Source organism: Anas platyrhynchos, chromosome 10 (assembly GCF_047663525.1).
Source record: "Anas platyrhynchos isolate ZD024472 breed Pekin duck chromosome 10, IASCAAS_PekinDuck_T2T, whole genome shotgun sequence".
In the NCBI taxonomy this organism is placed as follows: Eukaryota; Metazoa; Chordata; class Aves; order Anseriformes; family Anatidae; genus Anas; species Anas platyrhynchos.
In genome coordinates this window covers 8,106,259-8,120,283 of record NC_092596.1, presented here as the reverse complement: position 1 = coordinate 8,120,283, position 14,025 = coordinate 8,106,259, and the positions used below count along the sequence as shown (strand labels likewise).

Genomic DNA, 14,025 nt, shown 5'->3' with positions numbered 1-14,025 from the left:
TCTTTTTTTTTTTTTTTTCCTTTTTTATTTCCTGAAACCAGAGGGGTTTCCCTTCTGCTCAGCACAGAAAAACCACCCCTCCTCATCTATTCCCCCCACCCTCTCGGTCCCCAGAGGCTGATGTCATCACACTTGAAATTCAGTTGCAAAAAAAAACAAAAAGCAAATTGCCTTTCAGAAGCATATATAAACCCTGACAGCAAGGCACCTTTCAGACACCTCTCCCATCCCTCGAATAGAGCAGTGCAGAGCTGGGCATTGAGCAGTGGGAGCAGCCAGCAGAATGGTCTACTTAACTTTGCAGGTAAATACTATCTTGTGTACAAAACCTCTCCATCTCTCGTCTTTCCTTTCTCACTTTAAGGAGGTCGTGTCACTTTCCGGGTGGTTCCCCTAAGCCATCAAAACTGTCGTGACATTAAACGGGAACCTGCCCCGACGTTAACAAAACCGGATGGTTTTCGCAGACACTTTATTGACAGTTACTAACCCCTTTCTTCCACGCCTGGTCCTTTTACGCATCCCAAGGGTGTTTCACCCCGTGCCGTGGGGGGGTTGTTGTTGTTGGGATGTGCTGCGTGGGTCTTCCTCCTCCCGTCCACCTGGAGCTGGTCCTTCTCGCGGCTGTAGGAGGATTTCATGGTAGATCTGAGAAGTCTGCGCTGCCCCTTCCACTGCACTGCTTTATTTCCCTGGCTGTTCTTGGCACCCCTGCTGGACCGAGCTTTGGAAAATTTTTTTTTTTTTTTTCTCCTTTAAATATGTAGGCTCTGAAAGTCAGCTTTATCCACTCGTTTGATCTGTGAGTGTCTTCCAATGCCATGTTAGAGGCACAACCAGTAAAACAGCTCTGAAAAAGTTCAAGCAGCTTAGGTGACAAATGGTCTTTCTCTGTCTTTGCTCTAGAAATCCCAGAAGATCTTGGCAAGCTCCCGGCAAGTGCATAAAACTGCTGCTCACGGTTTGTATCTCTGCAGAACAGCATTCCCTATCCTTTTTTGTTTTTCTTTTCAAGAGCATCTCAAAATAATTGTGTCATTACTTATTTTTTTCTTTTTCTTTTTTTTTTTTTTTTAAAAAAGTAGCTGGGTTAAGCATACTGAGCTAGACTTCTCAAATTCTTGGAAGTTGTGCTTAGGGGTCTTGTTACGATAATTACTGCCCTGGGTGGAAAAAGTGGTAAAAATGTTGCTTACTAGCCCTGTGCTAAAACCGTCTTTAACTGATTGAGAACCAGACTTTCCGAATTCTTACACTTTGACCATAAATTGCAGATATTTGAATTGTAGCTCTCATTGCTTAGATTCTTAACTCTTCTCTCCTTACTTTCTCACATCTAATCTTGCTATTTACATTGCTTGAAGTGTTTCACTGATAACTCTCTGTGTCTCACAGCTGCACAACCTCAGCTTCCCACTTCAGACAAATCAAGCACAACTGCGCAGTGCACCCACTTGGTCTGTTATAAATTGTGTCTATTAACTCCTTTTTAAACGTGTTCTTAATGCAATAAGAGCAATTTGTGGTTTTTCATGAACACTTGGAACAACAGAAATAATAATAATCCATGCAAATCCAATTGCTCTTAAACAGGTTTATTAGACAGTGTTGTTTTTTTTTGTTTGTTTGTTGTTTATTTTTTTAATAAAATTCTGCAGCACAGCTGTCATAGCAGGATAAAAACACGGCTGTCATTAAGCGTCTTTAATTGAAGGGTTAAAAAAATATTGCTGATTACTGAAGTGACAAAGAGTAATTGATGATGGGAAGGAAGCAATGAACATTTTATGGGTGCAGTGTGATTCAGGCAGATTTTCCTACAGCCTCTCCAACCTAGTTGGACCTCACATTCCCCCTACTTGAGGGCGTTGGTGCTTCCATTTGCGGTCTACGGGAGATGCTCTCCACGTACACAGGGAGGGCACTGATTTTGGCAGCAGAAGGGTTTCCAAACTGCTGAGTGGTACAGATTCCTATAGCGATCCATTTCGCAGAGCCGCTGCGAGGGGTGGATTTTATTTCTGTGAGTCACAGCAATGATGACATTCTCAGCTGTGTTTACAAGTGGATTTCAGACTCCTAGGCTCTAGGTGAGTCCAAACAGATTTGCAAGCAAACTGTGAGTCAGTGGGCATGACATTTACGAATGAATGCATCCTAGTGAAATTAGGGAATGGTCATTTTGTTTGATTGGGATATTTTCTGTTTAAAAAAATATAGTGTCATAAGTGCCTGTTGATTTTGATGAGGTTTCCTCTAAGATGTTGGAAGAAAGTATTCTTATTTTCTTGTTTCATTCATCTTTACTTTTTTGTGTGATTGCTTTCGTTTGGGCGTTAGTGCTGCCTCTTGTTTGTATGCATGTGTATGTCTACCCCACCACCATACACATATACATACATGGGAAATCATGCAAATACTAGATATATTGAATTTTCTGTTTTTTCTAATCTCATGTGAGCTCTCAAAATGATATTATAAACTATAGTGGATCCTAATGACTATAATTCTATGAATTATAAATTCATCAAAACAAAAGCGATTTGTCACTGAAATAAAAATGGTCCCAAATTGGATATTTTCCATGGAATTTAAACACCTCCAAAGATTTGGAAATGGTGACTTCCAAATACAAAAGTGCCAATAGTCTGTGTTATCTGCCAAGCTCTACCTTACATAAATACAAACACTGACTTTTCCTTGGGAAGCGTGTTGTGTTGCTTCTTGTCTACCAAAAAGGTGTTTTCAGAGACAGGAAAAAAACTTCCCTTCAGACACCAAGCTCAGGTGATCTTCTGGTCTATTCCCCTTCTGAAGCAAAGGCTGAAGCCTCTGATGTGCTGAGCTGAATGGTGTAAGAACACACAAAGGCCTTTTTGCTTTTAATCACTAGCATCCTTCTGAGTGCATAGGGCTTAAGAGCTTTACTGCCTGAGCCCAGACACCTCACTACCACATAGGGATAAATTTAGAGATAACTTACAGATAAATCCAGGCTTTGGGTCTAATGCTGCTTGCTAAAAGCAATGGAAGCTATAGAATGTAATTGGGGTTAAGCTTAGTTTGGATTTTGGTTGATACACTCCCAACAGGGCTCCACTGGTAATGGGGCAGGGCACTTGCTCTGCTCCTTCTCCAGATATGGGGACGTAGTTTGTGTTGACATCCCCAAAAGATGGTTTCTTGAAACCCAAGAGGGGGGATGTAGCTGAGCCCTGCTTCTCTTGAACCCCCTTGAAACCACTAGAGGAGTGACCCAGAGTAGTCCTTACAGCACATGAAGGCTGTAGGAGCCAGGATGCACCCTGGACCTTTGGAAACCCATGGAGGACAGGAGTCGCACTGATCTGCTTGCCTTGAGCTCCCTGTGCTGCTGATGAGGGAGGAGATGCCAATCCCCTCCCCAGCAGCGTCTCTCCTCTGTCTGTGAATCACAACCCATCAGCTCCCTAGGGCTGTATGAGTCCCTGTGACCCAAGGGACATGCTTCCTGTGCTCTCCAGTTGTCTTCTCCCTTCAGTAAACCCAGTGGGGACAGAGGGTGAAGGGCTGTGAGCTGTCAGCCCACTTCTCACCCGCTCCCCCTCTCTCTTGGTTCTGCAGTGGTGGCCAGGAGTGCTCCCGAGGAGACCGTGACCAGCAGCTTCGCCTCCTTCATCCACGCAGTTCGGCCCGAGCACTTGACCAAGACTGTCCGTTACAGAAGCAAGAGGATGATCCTCGACAGCATTGGGGTCGGCCTCATGGGCAGCACAACGCCCGTGTTCGATATTGCTCTGCAGTACTGCCGGGTAGGAACAGCCCTATTCCCTTGGGTGGTTATAGTCCCTACTGTGACCCCATCACCACAAGCAAGGCTTTATTTCATGGAAGATGTAGGACTTTTCCCTTGCAGTGGGGCATCATACCATCACTCCTTCACTCAAGGTCCTCTCCTGAATCTCCCTTTTTGCAGGAGCTGTACTCTTCAGTTGCCGTGAGCTCCGTCTATGGCAGGCCAGGCATGAAGCTCTCCCCGACGCTGGCCGCGTTCACCAACGGTGTTGCGGTAAGGCAGGCTCTTCCAGGAGAAGCTCTGCTTTGTGGCGCCTTTAAAACACTAATTAGTATTGCAGGAAGCAGTCTGGCTGCTTCCAACCAAGCATCATGGGGACCTCTGGAGGACTGGGTGGATGTTGTTACAGATGTAGCCTCAGCACTAGTAGCAAGGACCCCCTTGGCTCCAAGCCCCCTACACCAGAAAACCCTTATCTCCATTTCCCTGGCAGACTCACTCCATGGACTTTGATGACACCTGGCACCCTGCTACTCACCCATCTGGGGCTGTCCTGCCGGCTCTCCTGGCTGCTTCCCAGATGCTACCTCCGAGCACCAAACCCAATGGGCTGGATTTCCTCCTGGCATTTAACGTGGGTCTGGAAGTGCAAGGGAGGCTCATGCATTTCTCCACTGAGGCTCACAATATTCCCAAAAGGTAAATATTTTTTTTTTCTTTTTTTTTTTTTTTTCCCTAGTAGGCTGGTGGGAGTGACCAGGGCTAGAGGATGCTACAGCAATTTCAGTTAGAAAAACAAGCATAAGCATACAACTTATCCCCTCTTGGTAGCTCACACAGCTCTGCAGGCTCAGGGCCACTGTGCCAAACCCTCATCATCATGACTGAGACTCTTGTGGTCCAAGAGACATCAACCAGGATCTGTTGCCCTAGGGCATGGTACATGAGGCCACCTTCTTTGCCTGGAAGGGTGAAAGACAGGGTGAAAGTTTAGCTATACGGACACAAGCCATGCCACCTACTCTTAGAGAAAATTAAAAAGAGTTTTCTGAAGATGCTGGCCTCACTATGTGGTCTCCAATGAAGTTTCAAACAGATGTTTGGTTTGGCTAAATGCCTAAATGTTGAGTCAGGTGAATCCCATTCACAACAGAGCCATGAGGGATTCCCGCTGGCTGACGTGGCTGTTTCATGCTCATACCTGCACTTTCCCCCTTAGGTTCCACCCTCCTTCAGTGGTCGGTACCATGGGCAGTGCGGCAGCCACGGCAAAGCTGCTCTCCCTCAGCATGACGCAGTGCGCCCACGCCTTGGGCATCGCCGCCTCGCTCGCGGGGGCACCCATGGCCAACGCTGCCACCCAGGCCAAGCCACTGCACATCGGGAATGCCACCCGCCTGGGCTTTGAAGCAGCACTGCTGGCTGCCCGAGGGATGGAGGCTAACCCTGTCATTCTGGATGACATCCCTGGGTGCTCTGGGTTCAGCGCTTTCTATAGCATCTACCATCCCAAGCCACTGTCCGCACCGGGTGACCATCACGAGTTCCTCTTGGAGAAGCAGGATATCGCTTTCAAGCGCTTCCCGGCCCACCTGGGGATGCACTGGGTGGTGGATGCTGCCTTGTCTGTCCGGAACCTCTTCATCAACTACGCAGGGTCCTTCTCTCCCTCTCTGATCCGCACCATTGTGCTGAAGATCCCAGTGTCCAAGTACATCAACCGGCCTTTCCCCAGTTCCGAGCACCAGGCCAGGCACTCCTTCCAGTTCAATGCCTGCACAGCCCTGCTGGATGGCGAAGTGGGCCTCAGCTCCTTCACGGAGAGCAGCATCCACCGGCAGGAGCTGAGGGAGCTGCTGGACAAAGTGGTGGTGGAGCACCCTGAAGATAACGTGGCCAACTTTGACAAGATGTATGGAGAGGTGGCACTGCTCCTGCACAGCGGGGATGTCCTCACAGGCAAATGTGACACTTTCTATGGGCACTGGAGGAAGCCTCTGAGCAGAGAGTCACTCCTGAAGAAGTTTCGATCTAATGCCTCTCACGTTTTTCCCGAAGAAAAAGTAGAAACCATCATCACTATGGTGGACAACCTGGAGAATATGTCAGATAGCTCCCAGCTGGCCTGCAGCCTGTGAAGGAACAGTGAATGGGTTCCTGAAAAGGGACTTATTCCAGTGAAACTCTGATTCCTTTCTTCATTGGTGCTTTACTATTCATTTCCAATGGCAGGAAACTTCCTACCCCTTGAAGTCAAAGTAGACGCTTTAGTATCAAAGGATCCCGTGAGGCAGGAGGTGTGTCTGTGTGAGCACTTAGTGCACAGATTCAGTTTTGACTTAGGTTGGTTCTCAGTAGCTGAAAGGCCACTACAAATACCAAAAAATCCCATGGGAATCTATGTGAATCCTGGGGTATTATCTGGAAACTGGTCTCCCACAAGGGATAGTCTAGATATTTTAAAGCTGAGCTCAAAGTTATTTTTGTATGGAATGCCTAATTGTTGAGTCTGGGAAGAGGACATCCAACTGCAAAATGTGTGCTTTTCTTAATGCTCCTCCTGGCACTTTTTGGATCACGGTTAGGTAGTCTTTCTGGCCAGATGAAAAATCTATCAGAGTTACTGTAAGCAGCCCTGCCTGCAAAGCTTTCAGGCACAGAAGGAATTCTTTTTTTTTTTCTACTTTTTCAGCAAAAGCCTTCCATTTCTGCAGCATTTGGGAAGTGGTTGTCAATTCTCTCTGTGCAAGGGATCATTCAATGACCCTTAAAACCTGTCTGTCTTTTCTGAATGAAAAGCAGTTGGTAGGTGAGGAATCGTACAGCAGTCCTACATCTATATCCCACACCTCCTGCGAGGTGATCCTAGGGCTGTGGCACACCATCCTTCCTGGCTTTGGGCAGGTCACCCCGCACCTATTTAGAGCTAGCTTGCCGGAGGTCACCTCTGTGGTCAGCAAAGAGATGGGTACCTCTGGACGGTTGGCACAAGCACGCTGTAACTCGTGTTGGGAAATTCCTGGTTCTCTCCCCTGAGAGGAGAGAAAGCATAAAGAGACTGCATCTCTAAATCGTCTTTCTGGCTGGGACAAAATCTGTACTTGTGCTCCTGAGCAACCACTCACTGAAAGGCTTTCTTACCCTGCATCCTTTCTGAACAGCAAGAAGGAGAACTATGCAATATTCCTCTGTGCGTTAAATACTGTGACTGCTTATCCAAAGGACCTGTTTCCAGTGTGATAATGATGTGGGTACAGAACCTGCTGGAGAATTCAGGGCTGCTTTCTGCTGGGAGATGGGTCTAGACAGGCAAGGAATGTGGGCTGGTTCCTTTTTAGCTTGCTGGTAGTGGGCTCTGCAAAGAATTTCCCAGTCAGAGCAAAAATGTTTGCCCACCTGTTGTAATCCACTCTCTCCTACTGTCTAAGCATAGTCACACTGAGTCTTTCTAAATAAAGAACTGAAGTAAATCCATTTTCTGCATAAAGATTTAATTCTACATCATGTAGGTTTCCAATTTTAACCCAAACACATACAATACCATGGCTTTTGAATTAGAAGTGGAACACAGCAGAGGCTAGGACAGAGTGAGCTGAAGCTGAGAAGGGAACTATCACCTTTCATCTATTGGTGCTGGAGTGGGGTGGGGTGTGGGATTGAGGTGGAGGGAACATTTCATTTGGATTTGGGTTTCAGGCAACATTTTGTCCATGAGATCCAGAAGCTCTTCTAAACTTGATTCATCCTACTTGCATTCCAACATCGCCAGGTTGCGATAAGGTCTTTAGCAACACTTGCTACAAGGTCATTGTTTGGGAAAGGGCGAATCCCTGCTTATCCCTGATAGTCTGAGACAGTCTTCATAAACCCAAATTCATGTCCCCACTGGGAAAATGTGCTCACTATACACTCAGCAAGGTTAGTAGACACCAGAACACACGTTCGCAAGAGCTGCAAGAAACTTAATTTCATAGGTCTCTCTGAGTGCAGTTCTCCTAGGTGCCATCACCCCTCTAGGAGGGAGAAGGCCACTTCAAGCTTGTAGTGTATGACACTGATCATTGTCAGTCCTTGGTCAGAGAGGGACAAGGCTTTTGTGAGGCTTGCACAAGTACAAGGGCCTGAAGATCTGGTGTTGCTGCCAGCGTTACAAACTGCTCCCACTTTCTCAGCCTGCTGTCTCAGCTATCCAGCAAGGCACAATCCTGACACATTCCAGCAGAAAATGCATAAAATAAGGGAAGTTTCAGGAACACTGGTAGTGTACAAGCCTATCAGCTGAAGCAGTAACAGCTTTTCCAAAATACCTGGAAGCTGAAGGCATACTTGAGGGTTTTTTCTTTCATGGTATTTCTTCTGTAAGCCTAGGGTCCTCAAAACGCCTCCAGTCTCCTACCCCAGAAAAATGTCTGACTCATTATTTCCAGTTTCAAACAATGAATGTTTCATGTCCTTAAAAAAATAGGAGGCCTTGCCCCTTGGTAAGGAAAGTGAGGTCTTTTAAGAGCATAGGAAAAAATGGCCCCGGGGAAACTATAGGCCAGCTTGCGTGACGCTGAAAGTAATCCAGTAATTAATATGGTGCAAACAAAGTTCCTAACTTCTCCTGTCAAGTTGAATAAGAAAAGAGCCATTGTCCTTCTTTCTACTGCTGCTCCAAGATAAATGATGCTTAAAATAAAAATAAGAACAGGAAACCTTTCTTCCCAAACATATTTACAGTAGCGAGCTCATTGAGTAAAACAACATTTCCAGCGCCGAGCCAGGCAGGACACCTGTGAGCAAGCAATCAGTAAGGACAAACCCAGGCCAAAATTGAACAGGGTAGGGCTGGAACAAGAACCTGGGCAGGGAGAAGTCCAGGCCAGTAGAGCTGGGAGCTGGGGCCGGGCTGGTAGGAGCGAGGATGCTCGGTAGCTGTCAGCACCCTGGAGAGCAGCCGCAGAACCGGGGCTCCTGCCCAGGGGCTCCCCCTTTCCCAGGGGTCCCCTTCCCCAGGGGTCCCCTCCTGTTCTGCACGTACAGGGCAAAGGTGGTGAGTTGTGGTGTGTCCTCCCAGGGGAGTGCTTATCGCTCACTCCCACAAATGGTTCAAAGCGAGCTACAAGCAGCTTTCATCCCTACTGCCATCACTGACACAAGATTTGGGTCATTGGAAGCACTGCATTTATTAGGGATTTGCTTTTCTTCCACCATGGAGGAGATGGATTTTCCACGAAATGACATTTAAAAAAAAAATCAATTCACTGATTATTTCAGTTTCAGAGGTGATTTTGACTGTAGAGGTCAGAAGAGTTCTCTCTGCCTTCCAGCACTGTTTCCTTGATGATAACGTTGCTACCGCAGTGTGGCCAGCTGGGGAACTGCTCTCCTGGAAAAAAAACAAGTAACCCCTCTTTGTTCCTTCATGCTTTTTAAATAATTGAAGTATTAAAGAAAGAAGGAAACCCAGATGACAGTCCAAGACAACCATGCTGAGCTGCAAGGAGAGCCAACATAGAAGTTTTGTGCCTGATGCCACTGTCTTCTTAGCACCTCATTTCCCCTTCATCCCTGCAGAAATCTAGGTGAGCTCCATGACTTTAGAAACCCTCCCCTCCTTACAGCCACCTCCTTGCTGCTCCTCACTGCTGCTTTCTCCCATCCCCGGTGACAGAAACCCTATAAATATTCAAGTATTTATGCAGAGCTGAGTATGAGGCACAGCTTCACGAGCACTTTGTGTGTCAGACGCTGAGACCCAGTTCCCAGTTCCCAGAGAGGAGATAGGTTACAGCAGGATGGATCTCCCAAGAAAGCCATGAAGTCTCCATTGACATTGATTTATAGAAGTAGGATTCACATCCAGGGGTGAGTGCAGAGCAAGCTGGGGCTGATCCTGCCTTTGGAAAGCTCTCGAGGCTCATGCAGCTTTACAGCTGGGAGCTGAGACTTGTCATAGGTTTACAATATGAAAGCTTGAATCTGTATACAGACCATCAAAATCCTGGCCTCTGCATCATACCTCCTGCTGGGACTCAGGCTGAGAGTGCGGGTTGTGGTTAGGGCTCCCCTCCGCTGACTGCACTCATGTCTGTGCTGTACCTAGAAACCTCAATCAGGTTCTCATCAGGGTCTCGGAAGTAGATGGATGTTATTGGACCCACGGCACCAGTCCTGGCCACAGGACCTTCTTCAATGATCACCCCACAGGCCTGGGGGGAGACATAAGAGCAGGGGTTTAATGCTCAAGGGATTTTTATCAGGTCGTTGTGCACTCTTCCCTCCAGTCTTAAAAGCATGAGACATTGTATGAGAAAATTCTGACATTCCCCAAAGCACAGACCTTTAACATGTCACTTGTGAGGCTCTGGCCTCATGCCTCCCAGGGTTACACTGCCCTGTGCACACTCTACACCTTGCTCACCTTCAGATGACTCAAAAGCTGCTCCAGGGGTGCCTGTGTGATAAGGCAGATATCTACAGAGCCGGGGACCGGGTGGCGAGCCTTGGGTTCAAATTCCTTCCCAACCTCATGCAGGTTAAACTTCTGGTTGCCAAAACGTAAAGCTTTGCGATTTCCCTGTCCCCAACAAAAAAAAAAAAAAAAACAACAACAACAAAAAAAAAGAATCAATACCAAAGAGACTTACTGGGCTGGAAGCTTTCAACATCCATTCAGCTGTGTAGTCCTAAAAGTCCTGGGGACATGGCTGTAGTCCTGCTAACTCTGGGCTCTTGCTGGGATAACCCAAAGCAAGAGTTGACTGCTGCAAGATTCCCACCACATCCCTGGAGATGCAGTGACCCAAGAAAGTCCCATGGCCACTTGCAGCTGCTTCTAAGCCATAAAGATGAGAATTTTCCGTTCTGGGCACCCTCCATCCTGCCTGTGGGACAGCCATAAAAATAATGCACACGCTGGGAACTGCGGAGGGAACAAAGATGAGGCAGTGGGAAGATGGTAAGGAAGGAGGTTCTGACACATCTTTTCTTTGCAGGCCCCCAGTATTTCTTCAGACTTATACGGCAACTGAGACCTGATCCCCATGGAAATGCAGGGCAGTGACCTGCCATCTGTGCCCATCTGAAGAGCAGATTGATGCTCACTGTAGCCCTGGGATGTGAGTGCAAGTGCCTGACTTTGTTAGCTCTACCATCTCCAGACCAAGGAGAAATCCCAGAGATACCGTCAGATCCACAGGAAGCAGCCACTGGCTCAGGACTACTACTTTAGCTCCCCTCGGCCTTTCCCCCATGTTACCTTGAAAGTCACCACTTCCATGCCCAGGACTTTGGAGTAGAAGGCAACAGTGTCCTCAATGTTCTTAACAGTCAACACGAGGTGGTCCAGGCGCTGGATGAAACAAGGGGGTGGACTCATGTGTTCTTCCTTCCAGGACATCGTCCCAGGGCTGAGAAGAGAGTGTAAAACCACACGAGAGGAAGGTGAGGAGCACCCAGCTGCTCAGGGAAACGATCCAGGAAGCTGTTAACTGAACTGTCAATGGAGATCAAATGGGTTTTCTTTTGGCCTGCAGGTGGCACAAGTACAGAAGCAATAAATTCATATATTCATAGAACATCCTGTGTTGGAAGGGACCCACGAGGATCTCCAACTCCACCTCCTGGCTCCATAAAGGGCCACCCAAAAATCATACCCTCTGTCTGAGACTGTTGACCAAACACTTCTTGAACTCCAGCAGCCTCGGTGCTTTGACCACATCCCTGGGGAGCCTGTCCCAGTGCCCAACCACCCTCTGGTTGCAGAACCTGTCCCTAACCCCCAGCCTGACCCTCCCCTGTCCCAGCTCCATGCCGTCCCCTCGGGTCCTGTCGCTGTCCCCAGAGATAAGAGCTCAGCGCCTGCCCCTCCGCTCCCCTCGTGAGGGAGCTGCAGGCCGCCGTGAGGCCTCCCCTCGGCCTGCTCTGCTCGGGGCTGAACAAACCCAGGGCCCTCAGCCACTCCTCACACGTCTTCCCCTCCAGACCCTTTTCCATCTTTGTAGTCCTTCTTTGGGGACTTTCAAACAGTTTTATGTCCTTACATTGTGGCACCCAAAACTGCACACAGTGCTCAAGGTGAGGCTGCACCAGCACAGAGCAGAGCAGGACAATCCCTTCCTTTGACCAGCTAGCCATGCCGTGTTTGGTGCACCCCAAGGTATGGTCCGCCCTTTGGGCTGCCAGGGCGCACTTGACTCCTACTCAACTTGCTCTCCACCAGAACCCCCAGATCCTTTTCTATGGCCTGCTCTCCAGTCTCTCCTCCCCCAGACTGTACATAAAACAGGGTTGCCCTTGGCATTTTCTTGTATATTGGATTCATACCATCTGGCATTGCCCTTCTGCAGCAGAGTGCATAGGAAACGGCTGGCAAAGAGAGATTTCAGCCCCACTGACACAAGAGCAAGGTCAGCATAAAACCAGGCACAGCTTCACTGGGATATCTGGTCCTCACAGTCAGAGGAGCTCACTTGGAGCAGGACCCCACTGTCCTGCACCACTCCTCCTTGTCACAGACAGCGTTTGGTGTTTGACAACCTCACCTCCAACCAGCCTGGGCTCAGAACCTCCACAAAGTCCTTCCCACCCAGGAAGTTCTCCTGGGTGTTCCTGAGCTGCAGGGCCCAGCCTGCAACAAACCTCCCCAAGACCTTCCCCTCCTGCGTGACCAGTAAGCCTGAAAACACCACAAGGAAACCAGATCGTAAAAATAGGCTGAGTACCTGCAGGAGAAGCAGAAGAGCTAGTGCTGGAGAGTGCCTGGCTTTACAACCGTCCTCCTGCTGCCCGGAGCTGAGCTGTGTGAGGAGTAACGTCACAGGAGAAAGGGGAAAACAATAAAATAAACGTTGATTAGAAACAGGAGCTCTAAGCACTGCTCCCCACAGAGGTGTACTTTGACCTTAGGGACCTGAAAGTCCAACCACACAGAGTTGCTTGAAAAAATCAAGGCTATTTTAGCGACTTACTCTTTGGAAGGGAAAACTGAGTTAATGTGTTAAACTAAAGCACACCATTGAGCTTGCTGCTCAGACTGGGGTGGCTTACTGTTAAGAAGATGGTAAGGATGCCCCTAGAGAAGAGCTGTGGCAAGCAGCCCCTTCCCCTGCAGCAGACAATGTTCCTTTTTGCCTCCAGAATTATTTCCTACCATGAACCACGCTGAGGTCTTATTGCCCAGCGAGACACTTGCTGTCCTAACAGCCAATGTATAGCAAGAAGCAATAGCAAAGGAACCTCAGGGTGATGTGCACAGCTTTGGACACCTTTTTGGAGATACCTTCCTGCAAACAGGCTCCTCCAAAGAGGCTCTCCATGGCCTGAGGCAGAGTCAGTGATCAACAGAAAACAAACCTGCCAAAAATAGCCTGGGGTTTTGAAAGGTCTGAAGCTCTCTGGGCAGTTGGCTCCAAGGGATTAAATTGTTCAGACTGGGGAAAAGCTGCCAGGGAAGTGGTTCAAGGCACAGGACACGCTGTGTTAAAATCATTCTGCATAGACCCTCAGCACGCAAACTGCCCATGCTTCACTGTGCACAGTGGGGAAAATAAAAAATAAAAAATAAAACCAATTTCTAATATGTGGAAATTTGGACACAGCTGAAAATGCAGTGTGATGTATTGCATTCTGCCCCAAGTTGAGAGAAAGGACATCTGGAGGATGCTGGGAGGGAACAAAACGCCTGTTTTGTATCCTTTATGTACAGCACAGATTGACTGGGCTAGATGACCTTTAAAGGTACCTTCCAACCCAAAACATTCTGTAATTCTATAATTCCATGATTTTTCTCCCCCAGTTGTCTAAGTTAACCCACAGATTTTCCCCCAAAGTTACTTTGTGGGTTATTTTCTGTCTCTGAACACCTGTTGTCAACCAGCAAGGAGCTGGATAGGTAAACTAATCCTGGGACATGCAACAGAACCCTCGTGCCTTCCTGGTTTTTAAGGTCACAGTGGGTTTTCCAATGCTGGAGAACGTAGAGCTGAGGTGGAAATGGGGCATACAAAGGAGGTACCAGCAGGCTGATAGGTGTGTGCTGCACAGACAAAGCTTGGTAAAAGTCTGTTGCTTTTATTTATTTATTTATTTATTTATCGTTGGCTTCCCAAACCTCACTTTCATCTGCAAAATCCTATATTCTTTTTTCTTTATTAAAACTCTCAAAGTTCTTCTCACAGGTGCCAGTAACACCAACATTGAGGGCACTAATAGCTCTTATCAGCTCCAAGCTGCCTCACCTGGGGCTTCCACCCCACACCCATGGG

General features: G+C 47.8%; 2 protein-coding genes across 2 annotated transcripts; one reads left to right on the top strand and one right to left on the bottom strand.

Annotated features, from left to right (window-relative positions):
- The first annotated feature begins 157 nt into the window (after positions 1-157).
- LOC101794721 (cis-aconitate decarboxylase) lies at positions 158-7,249 on the top strand. Its single transcript, XM_013092438.5, has 6 exons — positions 158-304; positions 907-961; positions 3,604-3,791; positions 3,956-4,048; positions 4,269-4,474; positions 4,995-7,249. Exons 1-6 carry the CDS (start codon positions 284-286, stop codon positions 5,911-5,913), a joined length of 1,482 nt encoding a protein of 493 aa, XP_012947892.1. The 5' UTR covers positions 158-283; the 3' UTR covers positions 5,914-7,249.
- Positions 7,250-8,924: 1,675 nt separating this feature from the next.
- On the bottom strand, positions 8,925-12,643 carry GLOD5 (glyoxalase domain containing 5). The gene is made up of 5 exons (XM_027456370.3): positions 12,484-12,643; positions 11,019-11,169; positions 10,182-10,337; positions 9,780-9,969; positions 8,925-9,146 (listed from the first exon to the last, which is right to left on the bottom strand). The coding sequence occupies exons 2-4, from the start codon at positions 11,157-11,159 to the stop codon at positions 9,817-9,819; spliced, it is 450 nt and encodes a 149-aa protein (XP_027312171.2). The 5' UTR covers positions 11,160-11,169; positions 12,484-12,643; the 3' UTR covers positions 8,925-9,146; positions 9,780-9,816.
- Between the last annotated feature and the right edge of the window lie 1,382 nt (positions 12,644-14,025).

Excerpts from the sequence above, each read along its gene's own strand:
- LOC101794721 (XM_013092438.5), top strand. The coding sequence starts at position 284 with ATGGTCTACTTAACTTTGCAG. Across the intron at positions 962-3,603 it reads GCATAAAACTGCTGCTCACG|TGGTGGCCAGGAGTGCTCCC; the intron begins GTTTGTATCTCT and ends TTGGTTCTGCAG. Across the intron at positions 3,792-3,955 it reads TTGCTCTGCAGTACTGCCGG|GAGCTGTACTCTTCAGTTGC; the intron begins GTAGGAACAGCC and ends CCCTTTTTGCAG.
- GLOD5 (XM_027456370.3), bottom strand. The coding sequence starts at position 11,159 with ATGTCCTGGAAGGAAGAACACATGAGTCCACCCCCTTGTTTCATCCAG. Across the intron at positions 10,338-11,018 it reads TGGAAGTGGTGACTTTCAAG|GGAAATCGCAAAGCTTTACG; the intron begins GTAACATGGGGG and ends TGTTGGGGACAG. Across the intron at positions 9,970-10,181 it reads AGCTTTTGAGTCATCTGAAG|GCCTGTGGGGTGATCATTGA; the intron begins GTGAGCAAGGTG and ends GTCTCCCCCCAG.